General features: G+C 35.5%; 1 protein-coding gene across 2 annotated transcripts; it reads right to left on the reverse strand.

Moving 5' to 3' along the window:
- Window positions 1–777: 777 nt before the first annotated feature.
- DCAF17 (DDB1 and CUL4 associated factor 17) lies at window positions 778–21437 on the reverse strand. Of its 2 annotated transcripts, none has more exons than XM_032190182.1 (14): window positions 21170–21437; window positions 19916–20019; window positions 18435–18525; window positions 16682–16821; window positions 15532–15610; window positions 15286–15375; window positions 13068–13175; window positions 12481–12586; window positions 8729–8871; window positions 7275–7384; window positions 6754–6844; window positions 6142–6225; window positions 4881–5036; window positions 778–2693 (listed from the first exon to the last, which is right to left on the reverse strand). In XM_032190182.1, the coding sequence occupies exons 1-14, from the start codon at window positions 21314–21316 to the stop codon at window positions 2640–2642; spliced, it is 1503 nt and encodes a 500-aa protein (XP_032046073.1). In that variant the 5' UTR covers window positions 21317–21437; the 3' UTR covers window positions 778–2639. The 2 variants fall into 2 exon arrangements, with proteins under 2 accessions (XP_032046073.1, XP_032046072.1); XM_032190181.1 differs by having other exon boundaries at window positions 2627–4103.
- Between the last annotated feature and the right edge of the window lie 97 nt (window positions 21438–21534).

Consider the following 21534-nt stretch of genomic DNA (forward strand, 5'->3'; position numbering starts at 1 on the left):
TTAATTTGTTCATAAGCTTTTCCATCATATGCGATAGCTCTCACAGTTCCAGAAGGAAAAAAAAAAGTTTTTTGTTGGTGAGTTTTCAGTGATCTTCAGTTACTGTTAAGTAATAAGAAGGTATTTTTCTCAATGACAAGAGCAAAATAAAGGCAAAATGAGAATAAGATGAGCAAGAAACTCTGCTGTTGAAGTAACAGGACATATCCAGAAGAGAAGAAAAAGAAACCTAGAAAATGCAGAACGCGTCTGTGATTCCCTGATTGGGAACATTGGCAAGAATGGCTTAAGGTCCCGTCAATTTTATGTTTGAAATATACATTTGAGAATCTCTACTTGGGTTAACAGTTCATATGTATATGTTTACCTTTTTTGTATACATACATATATATATATTTTTTTCTTGTGCATCTACTGCTAGTGAAAATAATGGAAGTGTGAGCTTTTCAGCTTCAATCTTTTAAAGTATGTACTTGGTCCAGTTGCTTTTGATTGTATTTGATCTAATTACTTGAGGCCTTTTCTACAGACTTTGGAAGCCACTGCATGAGTCATAAGCACTCACTGAAAAACAAAGGGAACTCAGAATTTCACATGAATAGTTCCTTAGTCCAATTTTTTTTGTAAATCAAAAAACTAACAGTAAATGGGTTTCCTGATAATAAAGCAGTTAGCTACTGCCTGTGAAGGATATATATATAGATATTTAATTTATTTTATTTATTTTAATTTCTGAATCTATAGATTGGAAACAAAATATATTGAAGAATTTATTCCTTTTTTTTTTTTAGAGCAATTTTGTTTCTTTTTTCTTTTTTTTTTGGTACTAATGTCACGTTTTGGTGCTTGCAGAGATAATTATGATGGACAAGAATATTTTTTTATCTCTGTAATGGAAACCACAATAGCATTCTCAGAATTTCTCAACTTTACAAATACTGACACTCTTAAATATACTGAATTATTCAGATTGTGTAACAGACTTCTAAGTAACCTAGTTTACATCAGAAAAAAGAGAAAAGTTCTCTACATTCCTCTTATATGGACATGAAAGCATAGTTCTACAGGTCAGATCTAATGCCTTTATTCAGATTTTGTATCAATTTGACACAACGTAGTAGTACAGCTCTGCCAGCAGCCATGACTAAAAATGCTTAGGTGTCTTACATATAAAATCTCCTGGCAAAGAAAGGTACTACCTTTTTCTGCTGGATTGATTTTGTTTCAGGCTTTAATTTGAAATAAAAAGTTGATTCAGGTGGACTGCCAACAAGCATGCAGATACTTGTGTTTGGTTCAGATATAGGGTTATTTTTTGCAATGTAAAAATCTATAGGTTTGTGGTCAGGATTTTCATCCCTTTTAAATAAAAGTTTAGTTTTAGAATGTTCTGGGGCTTCCCATAGGTACAGAAGTCAACACTACTGTTCACAACTTGAAAAGCATAATGCATAAGCATTCACTGACTCAGATTCTCTGGTGTGTCCCAGCCCATTTCTAAGCAGGGCTGTGAGTATGTTCATGAAAATATTCAGGGCTAGGTGTTCCGGATTCTCAATTCTTAAATAACGTAGGTGTTTTAAATTGAACGGAAACATCTCTCCTGTTTCTGAATGAAAACATCTAGGTGTGACCTTCCATGATGGAACATCTGCCATTATGTGTAGTTTAGCAACATCCTGTGTATAGAGAGTGATTGTTTCTTACACAAAGCCCATAATCTTCTTCATCAAAGTCTAGGCTGACTTTTGTTCACTATAAATTGCTGCATTTTTCAATAGATGGACACCTACGTACAACTGTTGATTTAACATGCAATCACAAGTCCACAGTAGCTTCAAAATAAGTCACTAGAAAGCATAGCATAATCTTGAAAGCTTAAGCTGATCTTCATGAACAGAACATGCACTACTTAATAAACAATCGTATAATGAAGTGTAAATGTCTTGCTCTGGGAATAACTGTTTTAACAATTCAAACAAAAATGATAATGAAATACCAATATGGAAAACTACATGTATGTCATGAAAATGTCAAAAACGTCACATGTTGGTAGTGGGGTTGGTATAGTCATTAACTGCAAAAATATAGTCATTAACTGCAAAAAAATCCCATAAAATTCTCTGCGTTCTCCCATGCGTGGTTCTCTGCGTGGTTCTTGTGAAGGCTAGCAAAATGATTACGACGCCTTTCTTGAAATAAATCAGCTGTTAAATAGCTTCAGTATTTCTGCTTTACTCCATCTACTCTGGCCCCAAACAGATGATTCACAACCATCTGGCAACTGTATTTTTCCTTATTAAGTATCTTTTAAGTCTTATCAACTTGTTTTCATGTAGTAGTTCTTTATTAATAAAGATATCCAACTTGTCAACAGTACAGTAAAATTTCATCAGTTGTGTTACTAGCTATATAAAACAATTTGCATACATCAAAAATAGCGATGGAGAAAAGAGATGAGGAGTATCATGAAAAACAGCTCTGTAGCATTCTTCTCCAACTGGTCAACTTCTGGTCATTAGTTGTTGGTAAGATTGCAGAGTAAGGACAGAGGACAACAGGGAGTACAGAGGCAGAGCGTTATGTTTCGTCAAGAACACAGATTGAAAACAACAGGAGAGGAAAATCTTTTTTCTTGTTTATATACTAATGCACCTCTGTTTTCCTTTAGTGTTGTTGTGACTTTTGAGTATCTGAAAAAAGAAAGTTTCGATTGTATTGCTTCTGTAATTAAGGAATTGTATTTATAGCCTTACTTTTCAGTTAGGCTATTTTTTTTCTTGTCCATGGTAAAGTAGTTTAGATTTGTTATCATTGACTGATGTGACAGATTCTTAGTGAAAGGAATTTAGTTACAAATAAATAATCCATACACACCCAGAACAGAAATTTCTGCCTAAGTGCTGGATCCTATAGATTCATGTTAATTTCTGCCCTCTTATCTCCCTGATACTTACATAGTAGTGTAATAGACAAGTGCCTTTTCCTGGCTATTAAGTGAATACTTTCTTAAGTTAGTGTGCAAGTAGTGTTGCTGCTGCTGCTCTGTATTTCCACAGAGTTGTTTATTACCATCTTAAGTCTCCCAGAGGACATCTTTGACTTGCATCTGGTCACTTCGCCTGGTCATTTGCATGGTCATACTTTGTGACCACAAAATCTACAGCTTGGGGGTTGCTTGTTTTTTGTTTGTTCATTTGTATTTTTAATGAGCATACGACATGGAACTTTCATGTATCAGACATGCTGCACTCATGGTAGCTTTGGCTCAGACTGAACATTCATGAACCTAAATATGGGGAAATACAGAAAAATGTCTTTTTTAAAAAAAAATAAAATATATCCATATAAAATAATAAAAAATATATATACAAAAGGCAATAAACATGCCTTATTTATTCATACTTATTTAAACCAAAACAAAGGCAACCAGCAAACTCAAGTGGTTTTATGTGAAACAAAATCAACAGAAGGATTTTGTTTAAGTGTTTTAATGGTAACTGCCATTTTTTTTTACTACATATAAAATTTATCCTATCCAGTTTTACATACTTTGTTTAATTAACAGTCTATATTAAAGTTGCATAGGTAAAACTACGGAAGACAGAACACAGCAGATGGTAGACGATCAGTGAGTCTACATCTTTCTCCTTGACATCCAATATTTCAATGCAGTTGCTCAAGAGAACCAAGAAATGCTGTAGCCAGCATTAATGATGACCTGGTAAACACATTAAAAGCCACTAGGGACTACAAACAAGTGGACAATATCAGAGAGAAAAAAGGAAGTAAAAAACCTCTCATAAAAAGTACGAAATGTTAAAATTAAACACTGAAGGAAAAACAGTAGCTGACTAATTCATATGTATGAAGTCCTTAAATGACATCCAAAATGAAGTTGCTGTAGTTATGTCTTAAATATATTCAAAAATTCTCCCTCCTTTTTTACAAAACACTCTTTCTGTTTTTTCATGGCGTGAGCATTCATCTTCTTTTGCAGTATCACAGACCATTTGGTAAACGTAACAGCTGAACCTCCTGTTAGGCTTCTGTTCTATGTGTAACACAGTGTCTCTATCAAAGTAAACTTCATGACTGTAAGTCTGAAATGAGAAAAATAATTCTGATTTCAGCTTCCATTTCCACAGCTTACTAAGAGTACTGTGCCTGTGTCATTTTCCATGTGTGCGTTATCTCCCTGATCAGACAGGAAATTTGTGTTGGGGCACAGTCTGCCCTTCCAGAAAAGGGACAGAATTTTTAAACTTCCAGAGGTTTTCTACACACCTATTTTAGGAATCTAAGCACAAGTTAAAGCATTGGAGTTAAGTTTGGATCCTTAGTTGCCTATACACATGATGATAAAAGAGGCATCAAAGGTGCTGAATAATTCAGACCATCTACGTTAGTACCTAAATTTGGACTATATGAACCATTGCATCTCTCCAAATATACACAGTGGGGTCCACTCTTAATTCTATGTATGAGTAGTTCTAGTTAAGTTAATGAGACTATTTATGAGCTATAAAGTTAAGCTGATGTAACTAGCCAGAGAGTGAGTATTCAAGTTGATAAATACTTCAGAAAGACTTAAAGAAAAACAGAACAAACAAAACCAAAGCACAACCAACCAACAAACGCTGATTTCAAATCATGAAGATTTTCAGATAAATGAACTACTTTCTGATGCAATACTTATGTTTCTAGAGTCATGACTATTATTTTGTGCAAATCTCATCCATAACATTTGGCAACACAATTGATATATCTACTTCAAATCTGAACAAAAAATTAATGCAGAACAGTATATAAGCAGGTATGGGAAATGTTAGTATAAACAAAAAGAAAACACAAACAACCAAAAAAGGAATTCTTCTCACCACATCCCAGGATTCCAGTAATGGAATACTCTTAAGTAGAATCCCCTGCTCGTTACAGTGTAAGTCGAGGTGAGCTCTTCCATCAGCTCCTATTTGAGTAACTGCCACAGTAGATAATAAATCCAATTCATCTTCATAGTCTACAATTTTGAATGTCTTAGGAAAAAAAGAAAACCAAGTTCATGTATGAAACATAATTTCACATTCCCTTCTTCCTAAATTGTACAGCTATTTCTTTCAGGTAAAAGAAGAATTGGAAAAATTCTAATTCTTAAGTCTTATGGCATCAAGGAAAACTTTGTCAGCCTGATACACAACAGGAATCTTTCCCAGCACAAAGTGTCTAACGTATTTTAGCAAAATTCCTTAAGAATGGAAGAGAATAAATTGATGTTCTGAACAGTCTTAATGTGCAAATTGATGCATTTTATATATAACATACAGGAAACAAAAATACAGTGTGCAGACTGTAATTTTTATTATGCTGAAAGAGGTGAATAGAAATGAACTACAGACCTGGAGGACTGTCCTGTACTTAACAACAGTAAAATCTTTTTCGTCAGAAATAAAGAACAGGAATAACTGCCAGAAACTGATGAATTTTAACCATTGTGCTTATTCTAGCTCTAGATAGAAAGCTACAAAATATTCTTCACAGCCTCTTGAAGAGGCCGTGTGTGTGAAGACTCAACACGCAGCATGTGCTGTTTTCACTCTCAAGAAGCAGTTACTTAAAGTAAGTGTTGAATACTGTCTCCTGCAATCAAATCAAAGTAGCTGGTAGAGAAAATATAGTTTAGGTATTTAGATTATATTGACTTGGTTCCTCTAGTCTTTTATTTAAAGCAGGGAAAAATATGCTTCTTCCAGTTCATAAAATACTTTGGAAGAAATGCTTAAAGGAAGTGTTTGAATAGAAGGAAGAGTAATGGTTCATCACATTAACATTTAATTTCTGTGCTACTGTAGTCACATGGAGTTATGACGGTGTCATGGGGCATTAGCTCAGTTCTTAAACCGATTATCCACAGAACAAACACCAACAGTGGAGAAAACAAGTGGGAGGCAGAGGGGGGAGTGAGATACTTTGAAGTTAAGTCAAAGAGACAAAGACAGCCACAGAACATGGATAAAGAACTCAAAGATTAATATAGCTAATGGTTACAGGCACTGCACCTGTAACAGGAATGACTTCTGTCTAGCTAAACTTCTTAAATGAAAAAGAAGTCCATGACTTGTTTTTATTCAGAACATCAGTTACCTCTTGTTCTGGGTCATCATCCAGCAAGTTATAACGCTTTTTCACCACTCGACCAGAAGCTGTTACAGTAACAGAGCTGTTCACCTTTGGAGAAAAAAAAAAAAAAAGGAAAAAAAAAGGCTCAGGACTTCAGAACATTATAGTTTTTTTATACCTATTTGACAATGCATCTATTTCACATCTTTTGCTTTCTGACTTTGCTTTAAACTCTGGGATCTTGTTTTACGCATTAGCAACACATGGCCCTATTGCTGCCATCTTTTTTTTTGTGAGATGCACAAAATTATCCGTCGTAACACCTTCATTTGAAAGAAATCTGTCACCATTTTGTATGTTTTACATCAGTGATATAGTTATACTATACATCTTAAAGAATGCTGAGAACTTGTGAAAAGACTTGAGGATTCAAAAAACTATCCAGAAAATGTAATTTGTTTTCAAAATTTCTTTCCTACAGCTTAATAGAAGTTCAATGAAGATGAGTAAGATCCTTCAAAAAGCTTTGAGTTATGCCCATAAAATACAGCACTTACTAATATACATAAAAACCCCATGTATTGCTCAAAATCATGCACAATGATTTCAGACATCAGAAATTCCTGTTAAACTCACACAGTTTTCTTCTCTGTTGGCCACTATTATAAAGTCTTCTGAAATTTCTGTTTGGTCTGTATTACTTTCAACTTCCTTAAGCTTCAAGACTCTATAAAAGAAACAGAAATCACAAAATGAGTCATGCATTCAAATCCACCTGCAACAAACGTTCTATATTTATAGTTAAAAAACAAAACAAAACAAAACAAAAACCACAGGTATATTTAAAGCCAACACAAATAACTGAAATTGAAATGTTATTTTTGTAATTTACATGTATCAGTGAAATTTTTAACACTGGTCCTAGATTTTTTTTTCATATCATAATCTAGTGTTGACTGCCAAAGCCCACACTCATCATGTAGAAATCTGCAGGTGTTTCTACCAGGACTCCTGATTCTGACAAATTCATCATTTTTCCACTTTCTAGGAGCTGATGACAGTGCTTCGGCCCACAAATAATCAAACTACCGAATTTATGCAGTTCTGCAACTTTTCACCTAATGAGAGTAAAATTTGAGGAAGAAAAGTGGTCATACTTTATCAAATTTGGTCCCACATGGATTATTCTGCCCGACATATCTGGATGGAAATATATCCAATCAGGTTCCAGTGAACAGCATTTCATATCCTGTATGCCATTTTTTGCCTGAAGAAGGAAGGGAAAGCTTAGAATATTATTATACTTAAAGTCTCACAGATCTAATTTAGAAAGGAAATACTCAGCTCCTCTCCATGCTCCTCTGAAGATTTATAAATATTGCTGACAAACAAGATCAGAAAGGATGGCAGCGGACATCGATAATAATAACTCAGACAGTTCTAATTCTCATGGATATTCCATGGAACAGTTTCAACACTTTTTAAATATGCAATGAGCAATGGCCTTGTACCATGATTATACGTGGCCCAACCTCTTGTAAAACTATACAATATTAAGATGTACCCGACATTCTGCAAACACTCAAATAATTCTAGCAATTTGAGTTGTGTCAAGACATGAGAAGAGCATTAGTACAAACTTTGACTTGTGCATCACACCTCAGACTCAGCCTCTCTTGTGCAAGTATTTGTGGAATGTATAAGCCTGGTATAGCTTGTGATTTCAGCAGCAAAATGGTCAAAATTGTGGGATTTTGGCAGTTACTTTCTGTTAAATTCAGCTAACCTAATCATTCAAAATTTCAAATCATGAACCCATATAGGAAAAAAAAAAAAACAACAGGTGAGAAAGGATTGCTCAAGTCCTTTTGAATCAAAATTAATCTTCAGCTCTAGTTGTGAAAGATGTTTTGAAGATAAAAAGAGACAGAAGAGGGATCACTGATTCAATCAGGCTAGTAAAAGAAATGAGGACTTTCACAGATGAGAAGTTTTTTGTGAAGAATTGTGAATTAAGAGGCCAGAAGCTGCTGATACTACAGAAGTATCTTCAGGTCAAAAGCAGATCCAAAATAAAGCCTGAGATGGTGAGCTCATGCAAAAGAATATATGACAAACAGCACATTAAATAAATAAATAGGGATGCTGTATTAAGCTGATTAATAAAGTCTTTCCAAAGAGAGAGAGAGAAGGTACAAATCAAGAATAAACCATAAACATTACGAAAACTTACTCTGCAGTGTCTTGAAACTTAAAATATTTCTTTCATCAAGCCACTTGGTAGGCTGAACAGTCAAAAATGAATTAAGATGTTACCATGCAAGGAATCAGGTATGAGATTATGCTAGAGTCTATAAAGATGGGAATACAGCGCTACGTAGCACTGGCAGTGCTATGATTGTATTGGGATTAAGGAAATCACAGAAGCAACACTAATTCAGGAGAAAACATGACTTCACTGGATAGCAGATACAACAATGTGGGGTGATCCCTATGCGAGTGCCACATTGGAAAAAAGGACTTTGTTACTTCAAGCACTACTCAGAAGGAGAGGTGAGGACAAATGTGATAACACATTCATTCCAGAGAAGCTGCTACCTGAATATATTACCAAAGCATTGTCTTTCAGAGAACAAATATAGAAGACTCCTTTGTGTTTCTTCTTGTTAGGTGTGATGATATAATGCCAAGGGTAACCTCCAATTTGAAATGCATTCTCCAGAGAAGATGCTTCAAATAGCAAAGGTGGGGTATCTGCAAATATTGGGTAACGTTAAGACCATTAGTAGCAGAACAATCATCGTTCTATTGATGCTTACAATTCTAAATTATAACAAAGTTATTCATCTTCAGCACTTTTGAAGACTGGTGGAAATACATTGGCTGTTATAATTTTTCTAGCACTAGCTATATTTCCTCACCTAGCCTCCAGGCATACATTTGCAATTCCCTGTGGAAAGTTACTGAGTTCTCAGATCTTCATGCTGAGCTGCTCTTCTGATATCTTTGACTTACTTCACTCCAAATGAGCTTCATAAGCAAAGACTCAGCAAACAGTTAAAATTAATTCATCTCATCTGAATGAGCATGGACTTAAGAACAGATCAAATTACACATCGAAAGGGTCACTATTCTCTTGAGAAAAATAGTGCTTAACAGCTGGAAACAGGCTAAAAGCAGCAATCCTAAATAACAGAAATAAACACAGAAAGATACCTGAATCCAAATATTCCTTATCCTCTGATGTAATCCAACAAAATAGTGTGGACCACAATTTATTCAATCTGTAGCCGAGTTCATAAACAAAATTAAAGAATTCTTGCAATTGATGGCAAAAGGAACGTAGTTCTCCCTTCAGTTCAGCTGGGATAAATTACAGAGATACAATATGCCATTCCTACAGGTCTTCTGTGTACTAAGTTAGAGAAGCATCTTGAAAAGAAATGTACTCTTTACGGACTTTTATAACTTTTATCAAATAGCTAAATAAAAGCAATTTCTACAGCTGCTATGACTGCATCAATTTTAAACTGAAAAACAAAACAAAACAAAACACATCTCTCTTTAACAGAACAAGAAGTGCTGAAAAAAAAAGGGGGGGGGGCGGGGGGACAAAGTGTAGAGAAAATCTGTAAATAGCATGGATGTTTAAACAGGCAGAACATAAACACCCAAGCTGAATTACTATGAGAACAAGGTTCTTATCTAGACTTGTTTTTGTCCCAAAGGTCTCACCCATATTTCGACTTGTTCTTGCCCTGCTTAGTCCAGCTAATTAACCAGACCGTGACAGTGCCAAGATTTTACATGACATCAGAAATTACGTTTATATAGTGCTTCTTTCTTTTTCTTTCATCCATAATTCAAAGAACTTTAGCCCTTTAGATTGAAAGGAATCACTTTCCATGGAAAAGGAAGTCTTTCCTGAGCTGGAGAGTGACTGTCTTCTAGTTGTCTTTTGGACTATAGGAAATAGAAAACTCCATGTGAGATATAACAAAGTATATAGTTTATGAAAACTGAGGCAGCTGCAGAAAATGTGGAGAATGTTGAGGATGAAGGCATATGCAAAGGACCTGCATTTATTAAAATCTGTCAGAAAATGAAAAACAGGCCAAGAACACTTGTTAATATTTCCCCCCATAGACTTACTATATATATTCTTTAAAATAAAAAGGTCCCTCAAAAATTCTGGTGGATGGACTAAATGATAGATTTAAATGGTTTTCAGTAATACAGCAATCCTAAGCAGTATAGGCTGCTCATAAGATACACCTTTCTTTTTATGCTCATTTGGCAAAACACTGCAAGGTCGTAATCACCTAAACCATGGTGATAGCATGACTCTGCTGCTTCAACTCCCTCTTTCCTGTTATGTGTCACTTGTTCTTGTTGCTCAACGTTTCCTATTATCGTTGTTCCTGAGTCCTTTCCCTAGAATCGCAAGTTTTCAGTCTCCACTTGAGCCTCTTCATTCGTTTCCTTTGTTCGTTTCCAGTCTCATCTAAGCATAAGCCACAAAGTTGTTCCTGGCAGCACTAGCATGTATTTGTTCTAATATGTTGTGGAAAAAAAAAAAAGAGAGCAGAATATCTTCTGGTTTTTGTTTAAATTACTGAATCATAAAATAATAAATCAAGCTATAATTTTAAGTTCTGGACATTCAGAAACTGATACGATGAAGATTTATAGCTACATTTTCCATTCTTTCCACTGTGACCAAAATCAATTTTCTTACCAGTCAATAGCTGTAAAGGTTGTGGTAGGTACATAGTAACTTATGTGTTTTGATCTCTCTGTACTTCCTCTTGGGTACCTAATGCACCATAAAAATAGCACCATATTAATTGCCATCCCTTCTGGCAATTTCTGTAGGGAAGCTAGGACTAAATAAGCAGGAAAATTATGAACAGTTAAATTACAGTAAATACAAGTTTAAACTCTGAAACTGTTAAAATCTCACTTACTGGAGCATTACATTACACTGAAGAGTCAGTCAGCCATCTCATTCTCAAAAAAAAAAAAAAAAAAAAAAAAAAAAAAAAAGCTCAAAAACCACAGGAATGCAACTATCTGCAACCAGCAGCCATGGTAAATGTTTGTCCTAAGTTCAAAACTTCCTAACCACAAATTCTTGAATGCGATTCAAGATCAAAAATATTTTCCCCAATACATTGGTTTTAAATATCAAAACTAAAAACTATAATGATCTGTAAGACATGAGAACATATCTAGTACAGGCTTCTTTTTAAAGCTCCCACAGCGTGTTTTCCATAGGGCCATTAAATTGTGGTTTAGCAGAGAGGAAAATGAGGAGAAATTTCTTTTTGCAGAACCTGAGACATCAACTATAGCAACCTATCACTCTGTTTTGATACAACATTGCATCATAACTGAAAGCTTTAGCTAAGTCTGCATTTTATCTTTGTCTGTATTTCATTAAGTTTATATAAATCTGTTTTGTATCCTATTATATGACACTGTTTGTGAACATAAAGATCAAAAGCACTTTATGGGGACAGTCTCCTGTGAAAGCCATTTAATACAGAAATATTCAAAAATTTAAGGAAAGAAAGCATGCGTTATTTGATTTTGGTGAAACCTGCTTTTTCTTCCCCCTCTCAAGTGCCTCACTTGAGCTTTTGAAAGTGTATTTTCAAAGGGAAAAACGTTTCACAGGAAGTCTCAGACTTTAGTCAATTATTAAGAGTCATAATATCGAATTCTAATCTCAAATGCACCAGCAGAAGTGAATGTTTGGTTTCAAAGAAGTTAAAGTCATTACATAAAGCAAAACATTCATAAGTTAGTGATTTGAGGCATAAGAATTGTTTTTAAGAGATAATTTCTTCTCTCCTCGGGAATTAACTTTACTGAAACTGGCACATTTCCAACAATTAGAAAAATTAAAATGCAATTTGGCCAAGTTATAACCTGTCTCATTGAATTCTGACTCTTCAAGTCAGATTGAACTTCCTTTGACACCTTTTGCTTATGTACTATATACAGTTTTTGGGTGTTACTAACAGTTGTCCTAGCCCTTCCTCTTTCCCAGGAGCAGTTGTGTCTCAGAAACGAGGAAGGTATTTCCACTTTGTGTGTTGCTTACCAAGTTTCTCAAATAGCTAGTTTCTGTACTAATTTTCTAGGCAAGTCACCAAATCATAAAATCATGGAACATTTTGGGTTGTGTCCTATTTAATTAATTCTTGTAATTACAAGTAAAGCAAAGTGCATTTTTGCGGTAACGAAAAAACAGAAGCATAGCAGCACAATCTGAGGACAGTAATTTTAATGTTCTTGCTGCTAAAAATAGTCATAAATAAACCATGTAAGCCAAGATAATACAAAGATCATAAATACCTGTTATTTTAATGTTACACGGAAGACCAAATGGATACTTTCCTACAACTCCCACTTGACCATTCCAGTTGAATTCACATCCCAAATCAAACGGCTGTTCCATGAACTAAAATAATGCAGAACAATTCAGTTTATTGACGCATATTTACTTGCTGTTTGATTTTAGTGCTCCATTACTGCTGCATTCCTTATCTTGTTAGATGCTGCTTGAAGTCTTACTTTTGAATTAACATCTGTTTTTTTATAGGAAGAAGACAAATGTAAAAGTCTCACTGAGGTTCAGTTTCAGATCAAACAATCTTCCATGCCCATCATTTTCTACCCTTAGTATTTGCTGCTGTAACTACAGACCATGTATATAAAAAGCATCACACTCTGGTCTAGCATTTACAGAACTCCTCTCTACATGTGACTAGTGTGAGGAGAATTTTCTGATAGTGCATCCATTTGTATATTCAGATTGTAACTAGATTTAGGCAAGATCTCTATCCTTTGACACAATCCCCATGTACCAATGTGGCATTACATGAATATTAATGATTTGTTGCCACAACATAGCATGGATTGTATGAAAAATTTCACAGTACCTGTTCAGTGATGGCCTGGAAGTTATAGAGCCTGACCAGACCCATGCTATACATTACAATAAGGATTCCATTAGAAACATCAACATCTGTAACGCTATTACCAAATATCTGGAAAAGGGAAAATAAAAATACTCTATTAAGGAAGAAATAATTGAGAGAAAGCAAAATGTTAATATTACATACTTAATTATGCAATCAACTTCCTTTTTGACTCTGACCAAAACTTATGACCAGTGTTTTAGTTTAAGAAGGTTTCTGTAACTCATCTGTTCTGCTGAGTTTCTGTAATATTTTGCACTGCGATAACACCTGGAATTAAGTAAGTCATATTCTGCAAGCACATTTATTGTCTAATTGGTTCTCATTATGTCTTTGTATCATATTACCCAGTTATTACAAGAGATGAATAGATTTTACTACCTAGCATCCCACAGGAAGTCGATAACAAAGCTAACAGTTCAATCTAAAAGAACTGATTTTCTATCTTCCGTTCTTTCTTCATCACCAGGGCGAAATACTAGTCTAATCATGGCTCTATGACTGTGTACAGCTGTACTAAAACTACACTATCCAGCTGTCACAGAATACAGGATCCTCTTTGAATTCAAATTAGACACATACATGAGAAGCTGATTACCCTTTTAATGATTATGAAGTATTCATTTGTGCTACTCCTTAGAACATCTCCACTAAAAAAAAAAAACAACCAACAACAAAAAAACCAGTAGTTCTTAATATTTAATGAAGAACAGCATGCAAAGTTGGTAATTTTTTTCATATTGAGATGTTTGGAAGACTAGAGTTTTCATTTCTTATTCAGAATCACTGTACAAAAAGCAAATAAAATAAGGTTAAAACAGGCTTAAATGTAATTCAAGAAAATAAAACCCAAGCTGGAATACTCCTAATTCTTAACTCTATGAATGATCTAGTGATCAGTTTGTTCCTGAAAGGTGAATTCACCCCTTAGACCTTGTCTTTTTTTAGCCTTATGTTACTTTCTCAGTGCATTTGTTAGCTTAAGGTGCCAGACCCAAACTTTAATAGTCTCCCAGTCCCAAACTCTCATTACTATCCTTGAGACCTTTCTAGTCTGAACTTAGACTTTATTGTAGCATACCATCTCAGCAAAGCTGTGGCATTGGGTTCATTCTGCAGTCTTCAAGAGTAATCCTAATCCTAACTGTAACATAACAGTTCCATCCCACTGATCCGTATCAGGTTTAGCATTGCATTCACTGGTTGCTTCCTCTTCTGGGTGTACTCTCAAGTTCCAAATTCTACCCCAACCTTATTCCTAGTTGTAACAATTGCTCTGATGATCAGCACAGGCCCAGTGGATTAAGTACTTTTCCTCATACATTCTGCCTGTTATAACCATGATGAATCCATCATGATATTCTCAAGCAGATTGAAAATACCCTTGATAATGGTAACATTTGTATTTTTCAGTCCTAAATACTAATTTTGAACAGAAATGCATCCTTAACCATTCTTGGGCCCAAATGAAAAACTGTTGAACCCCCCTTCCTTCATTTACCAGCTCATTCTCTTTTCACAGCCTCAGTCCAACCCAGCACCAGCTAAATAGCTCTGGACTCTAAATAAGACCATAGCTTAAAGAGCTTTGAAGACAGACTCTGCATGTTCACACTGTTCCAATTTAAGTTGTATCTAGAACTGCCTTGACTTTAAAGAGACATTTTTTCACCAGAGCACTAGAACTTGTCATCTGGCTTGCAGTTGCCTAATGTATACACTTACTTACAGGTCACAAACCAACCTCTGAAAGCTTGTTTCTTCTTGACTCATAAATCAATACACATATTTATATCTTGCCACCTGGTATCAATGATAATACAAGTTTGAAACATTTGTAACTGTATATAGAATTCATAGGCCATTACTAGGAACTGATCAGAAGCATATCTATCTTTAAAGAGGTAAAAAGAACTCTACAAACACTGTACAGTTCTCTAATTCTTATAATTTCTCTAAGTTCTGAAATCCTACACATCAAGAAGTAATGCACTAACTACGCATTTGCATTTTCTCTTCTGGAATTATTAATGTTCCCTCAACACAACTACCAGACACTAAAAGAACATTAGTGCTAATTAAAAAAATAGCGTCCAAAACATTAAGTAAGACTTCCAAAATCCTGAGACAATTGCCTGTATCATTCCTCTCATACAACTACATTATAGACTGAACTTACCTTTTTGTTTATTTCTAGCATTCCAACAAATGAAAGGGGTAATACTTGGAATACAGCAAGATGGAATAGTACAGACTGTTGGATACCTGCCTGGGAAGGAACAATATTGAATGTAGTTGTTATACTTGTTACATTGTTATACTATACATCGCCGTCTTCTACCATAGTAACAAAGCATAATGTCTCCATATCTGTCCTTGTAAATTTCTTGATTTTGTAAAAATGAGAGTTTTTCAACAAACTTACCTGCCGTGATGCTGCAGGCAGCTTATTCTGAGCTGACTTTATAACCATTACTTCTTGAGGAGTATCCCAGCTGAGGTACCTATTTGAGACAGGGAAGGCCTGTCTTAATCATTGTAAAATCCTTTAATAAAATTTTAAATAATAATATTAAAATAATTTTAATGTAAAATATAATCTATTGTAACTACGCAGATTTTGCAATAATGCAGAAGCCACAGAACTAGATACCAGGAATGGCTTATTCCAGAACAGGATTGTGACAAAACTTTTGAAAGTATGAACATTCACTGTCTTCTTTCCGTCCCTTCACAAATCACTGCTTTTTTATCCTTCAGTCTAAAGAAGATCATTACTTCTGAGAACTGAAAAAAAAACACGCTCCTTGCCAGAAACTCTAACTGTTCTGCTTTTAAAGAAAAAAATGGATACCCTACAGAGAAGTTAAAAACTGCTTACTTTAACTTTTAAACATATTTTTCTTATGCTTTATAAGGTTTGTTTTATAGTTCTTAGAGGTCCTCTCCTGGTATGTGTCTATTGCAATATTAACGGCTATAAAGTTGTCAGAGAAAAGCAAATAGTAGCCTGTTTTTTGTGGCTTTTGTGGAACTTGATACCAACTTTGAGACCATGATACTTTAGCTGCTGAAATTCTTCTAAAGAAAACAGAGTGCAGGAATAGTACTCTAGCAAAACTGCTACACAAATAGACCTGTAGTCAGCCATAGGATATGTATGAGTGGGTACCTAAGGTTTTATGAGCTGTCTTTCACTCCAAAAACTCCCAGAACTATGATTCCTCTGATCTGCAGGGAGTGTTTCGAAGGTAGTATATTTCCACTATGTTCAATGACTAGCAGCAAAGAAGGATCTGGGAAAATAGGGTGAAGCTTGATGAGGAATTTGGGATTTCACCCTTTTTCTTCTCTGTATTTGGTGCAAATTTCCTCCAATAAAAAAATAACTTCTACATCCTTTGGCTAAATATTATAGATGTTGCCCTTCCCCAGGCATATATTATCAATAAAACAATACTTTCTGAACGCACAGAAATTGAACAGCTTAATATACTGCAAAATAAACATGATTCCCTTTCTCCATTTTAGTGTTAATGATGGTTAGTTACATAAACCTTTGCCAATGTTAATACCTGAATTTGCAGCCACAGCCCGCAAGGTATATTTTTTCCAGTATTTCCCCACTGTCAGCAGAGAGACGCAGAAGCCAGTTCTGTGCTGTCAAGACTATAAGGGAAGATTTATAGTCTGATGGATTTGGAAGCATTTCCCCCTACATAACAAAAAGATTATCAGAAAGAAGTTTGTACCAGGAGGATACATAACATTTTAACATAGTAACAAGAAAACAAAAGTGAATACATATTCCTCAAAAGCTAAAGGTGAAAAGCTTCCTCCTAATCACACCTGGATCTCTTAGTTCATGTCTGTGCTAAATTGCTGACTATTACATACCTAATCTGTTATCTTATTTTTTGGAAGGTAGTTACTTTTTCTAGAAAACACATCGTTTAAGACTTCCTTTCCTTGCATAAGTGAAGTATAAGTGCTTATTCATCTGATACCAAACTTCATGAGAAATCTATTTAAGTATTGCAAAATAAATCATTGAAAGGTAACTCAACAGGAACTGCTGAGGATGGTCCTCACGATGCTTGTTTTTTGGCACCTCAAATGTTGGGCTAATATTCCTAGTCTCTAGGAATATGAAAAAACCCTCAAGAAAGGGAAGTGTTCTCTACAGTCTAAGGAGTCCAGCCTTTTCATCTGTGTGCTCAAATTAGATTGTTAGAACTAAGTTGTATCAGCACCATATGAGTAACCATAAGGACCTTTTCTTATGAAACAGTGAAATTATATGGCAACCATTAGTTGCTTCAGAAAAGCTAAGAACAACAAATCACACCGTGAAGACTAAGGATTGTCAGTCCAACTGCTTGGCATCAAATGTGTCAAAATTTTGTAGATACGAAAAAAATTGTTGGTTTGAAGTCAAATGGAAAATCCACCTGTAATAGCAATGAACAGAGTTTTCAACTTGAACTGAAAGATATTCAAGTTGCACAACACTGCTGTACCATAGGCACTACAAAGAACAATATAGAAATCTTGTAGATTTTCTGTTTGCATTTTTCATTTATTTTTCCTCATATATTCCAGACTACATCCCAGCACAGTGTTGTCAAAATGTTAATAGTTAAAAATTCCACTAAGTGAATCAGAAGATTCAAACCAAACAGAACAACCCATGAATGAAGAAATACTTTTCCTTCTTCTCTTTACACTACTCAATGGAAAATGCCTAAATGAATCGTCCAACTTTTCTAAAAATTGACCTTTGAGAGAAAACAGAACAAGCTTCAGTCTAAATACTGAGGCAAGACTGACCATCTATGTACAGATATCTATGAATGTAAGGGAAGAAAAGAGGGAAATTATGTAATCTATTAACTGGAAACAGCAGAAAAGGTTTTGGACAGAGTTGCTTTAATAGGTCATTAGTTTATCTGCCTTTTTTTTTTTTTTTTTTTTAAAAACGTTAACAGATCTGGTGAAAACAAACTCCCATGCTAACTCAAAAATAAATAATAGATTACAACAGAATTTATATTGTAAGGAATTAGAATTGCATAAACATAAAGGCAACAGCACTGTTTTTAAAAAATCTTCTACAGTCATGAAGAAGCATTCAAATGCACTGTTGAGAAATTCAGAGAAGTAAACCTCTAAACATTCTCTCAAAATAAATAAACATAAATTAAATGATTCAACTCTACAAAAATGTTGACAATAATAGTTCACAGGAAAAGAATGCTCTAAATCTATTCCACTGAAAGATATTAATTTGTTTTTCCACAACAATGCTCTAATAAAAAGTAATCTTACCAGTGGGCATTCCAATAATAAAGCATCTTCTATTTTTTCCGACTTAGAACACTTTGGCTTTTGATAAAGTATTCTTGGCTCTTGGGCAATGCTGGAGGAAAATGATTGCTGATCATTAGTTCATTTTATAAACTACTTTCTATCAACAAGTCATTTAACACACTTTTTCCACTTTTGCAAATCCTGTCTCTTTAGGCAAGTCAGAAATCTAGGTACCTTTTTTCCTTTGTAAATACTGCTCTCAAATTAAGCCTAATAATTAGGCGTAATATTAGGCTAATAATTAATCTCAAATTGCTCTCAAAATAAAGCCTAATAAGCAATATTAGTATAAAGTAATATCTAAAACCTAACCTTTCCTAATTTTTTAAGTTACTGTTAATAATAATGTTCTTACTTTAGAGATAGACATTATAAAGAAAGCATATTCCAGAAACTAAGCATTATCCTGGAACCTTTCCCTGAGGCACTTTCAGTGTTACCTTCTGTCGTATAAAGGCATGGCATCATGTACAAATATTTATTAAAAGAAACCTACTACTAGAATAAAATCTTCATAGAAGTGCACAGTTTTCCCCTTAGGGAGAGGATGAAACAAAAGCAAACCTTGAAAGGCGTTAGACAAGTTACCCCAGTACTGGAAAGCATTGAGACAATGTATGAATGAAACATGGGTAAGATTTCTATCTCTACCATGAGCAAATGACAGATTAATTTAATTAACTCTTAGTGGTTTACACCAACAAAATAATTGGTCTTTCATGTATCATATTACATTGTCTCAATACTGTTCTGACCACAGCTTAACACAGTTCTCCCAGTCCCTACTACTTCCCTCACAAGCAGAAGGAGCAAGGACAAGGACTGGTGTAAACAGGACTTCCCATCCTCTATCCTGCCCTGTGCCTAGTGGTTTCTGAGCTGTGCCTCTGCAGCAGTTCATGGAATAGGAGAGTAGTACATCAGAGCAGTGAACTGATCTGCAACATGCATTACAAGCAGCGAGTACTCAGCACCTGGTACCTTTGTATGAACAATACTTTACTTCTTTAATTAAAAGTTTGTAGACATCATACCAACCCTGTTACAAAGGCTGATTCTGTAATGCATTGACACATTCACACCAGCACACTGCTGGTTACTGGATCACAAAGAAGGGAATTACTGTTCATTTGTCTTAGTGCAAAATCCTAAAATGGTGATCATCTGAAACTCCTGAAGTGCACTTGAAACCTAATGTTACACAGCATAAAAGTTACACAAAAGCTTTCCTTCACCAAAGCGGTTGTCACATTAAGAGGCAAATGAATTTCAGTGTAATTTAACAAAGATTTATGTATCTAGTTATTTTTTGCTCATAAGTATATTCCACTCAATTCACAAGGACTATTTGGATGAGCAAAGTTAGCTACGTTTCTAAAAAACAGCGTCACAGTATTGAAACTATAAGCTGGGGTAACTTTTTATTGTAAATTTATTACCTGCTAATACAGCACTGGTAGTTGTCTAAGTAAATTCTTCCTCTTTCATAAGCAATAGGAGATGCAGAATGAGTCGTCCAAACATTCTTGAATGTAGTACTTTCCTGAAAGAGACAATGGTTGCAACAGTTGGTAACAAATTATACTTTGGGAAAATACTTGGTTCCCCCAGCTTAGTAATTTAATTTAAATGAACCTTTCTTGCTGAATACATAAAGGATTCTTTTTTAAACCAAATCAAAAGATCTTTTAGGGAAGATTTGTCTTTTATAAGAACTAAATTAAAACATCTTTTTCTTAGCTTTCGGACAGCATGTGCAATGCACATTTTGTCATTAACTTGTCTGCATTAAGACCGGCAATTTTAATAGAAAATTTTTCAATCAAGAATAAAATCCTCCACTGTGTAAGTACACACATATATCTCTTTTGCATGTAATTAAATTTACTGAACTTGATTCCATTTTGCTCGTGGTGAATTGTGTGAAAGGTATAAAAGACTGTTTATAGAGAGTTATTTGCAAAAGGAACCTGAAATGGTAATGGGATAAACTACTCGCATTGATAAAGCTACTTGCAGGCATTACAGACATCAATAGCTCTGCAGCACTACCAAACATTTCTAATAAATAAATAAATAAATAAATAAATAAATAAATAAATAAATTTGTGTAAGAGACAGGTAGACTCATTTTTATTTCAATAACCCTTGCACGCCCTTAGATCTAGCAGTGTAAGCGGCCATTTACCTGACTGCTGATAAATGAATTTTCAGGTAGAAGAGAATTGCCAGCTCACTTCGACACAATAGCATTCAGTGCATTTCTAGCAGTTAACAAAATCAAATTTAGTCTGTAAGTGGTTTGATTCCTATTTTTTCTGTAAGAAATTTCACTGACACTTCAGGGTTATGTTTACCTGAGGACCTCTGCTGATTATCTTATTTTATTGTGAAAACTTCATTCAACACTGATGCTCCCTAAAACATTGCAAATTTAATATTAAGTCACGTTAGAAGAAGAAATAAGCGATATAAAATCTCATATGAGACTGTTTCTACGTAGTGGGTATATTAGACATACAAGTGCTTCTCCCGTTTCTGTACGGCACAGTATTGTGTATGTTTCTAGGTCAGAGTCTCATACAATAAACGCAACCACTTCTCCCTCTCTTCAGCAAAATCCCGGCTCCTTTTTCCCCCAAACTTGTTAGCGCGACCCAAAGACTCGCGAGCCCCCCGCGCGGCGCCGCTACCTGGCAGACCAGGCTCCTGAGCAGCCCCATGTTCTTCCTCAGCGCGACCCCCGCGTCCCTGGCGTAGAAGCCGTGGGCCCTGCGGCCCAGCAGGCGGCAGGCGTTGGGAGCGCGGCGGGCGGCCCCCTTACAGCCGGCGGGGCGCATCCCGGCGCCGGGCAGCGCTCGGCCTCCTGCGGTGTTTGGGGCCTCCCCGAGCCGATCGCGCTGCCCTCCGCGCCTTGCCCAGCGCGAGGGGACGCGGAGCAGGGCGAGGCACCCCCCAGGGACGAGTTTCCCCGTTCCGACGCCGCCTGCCCCGCGGCCCGCCGGGTACTGTAGTTTTCCAGGGGCGGAGAGCGGCCGCACAAGGACTACGCCTCCCG

This window comes from Aythya fuligula, chromosome 6, assembly GCF_009819795.1.
Source record: "Aythya fuligula isolate bAytFul2 chromosome 6, bAytFul2.pri, whole genome shotgun sequence".
In the NCBI taxonomy this organism is placed as follows: Eukaryota; Metazoa; Chordata; class Aves; order Anseriformes; family Anatidae; genus Aythya; species Aythya fuligula.

Coding starts and splice junctions, on each gene's coding strand:
- DCAF17 (XM_032190181.1), bottom strand. CDS start 21,316: ATGCGCCCCGCCGGCTGTAAGGGGGCCGCCCGCCGCGCTCCCAACGCC. Junction 20,020..21,169: donor TCAGGAGCCTGGTCTGCCAG/GTAGCGGCGCCG, acceptor TGTCTCTTTCAG/GAAAGTACTACATTCAAGAA. Junction 18,526..19,915: donor TACCAGTGCTGTATTAGCAG/GTAATAAATTTA, acceptor ATTTTCCTCCAG/CATTGCCCAAGAGCCAAGAA.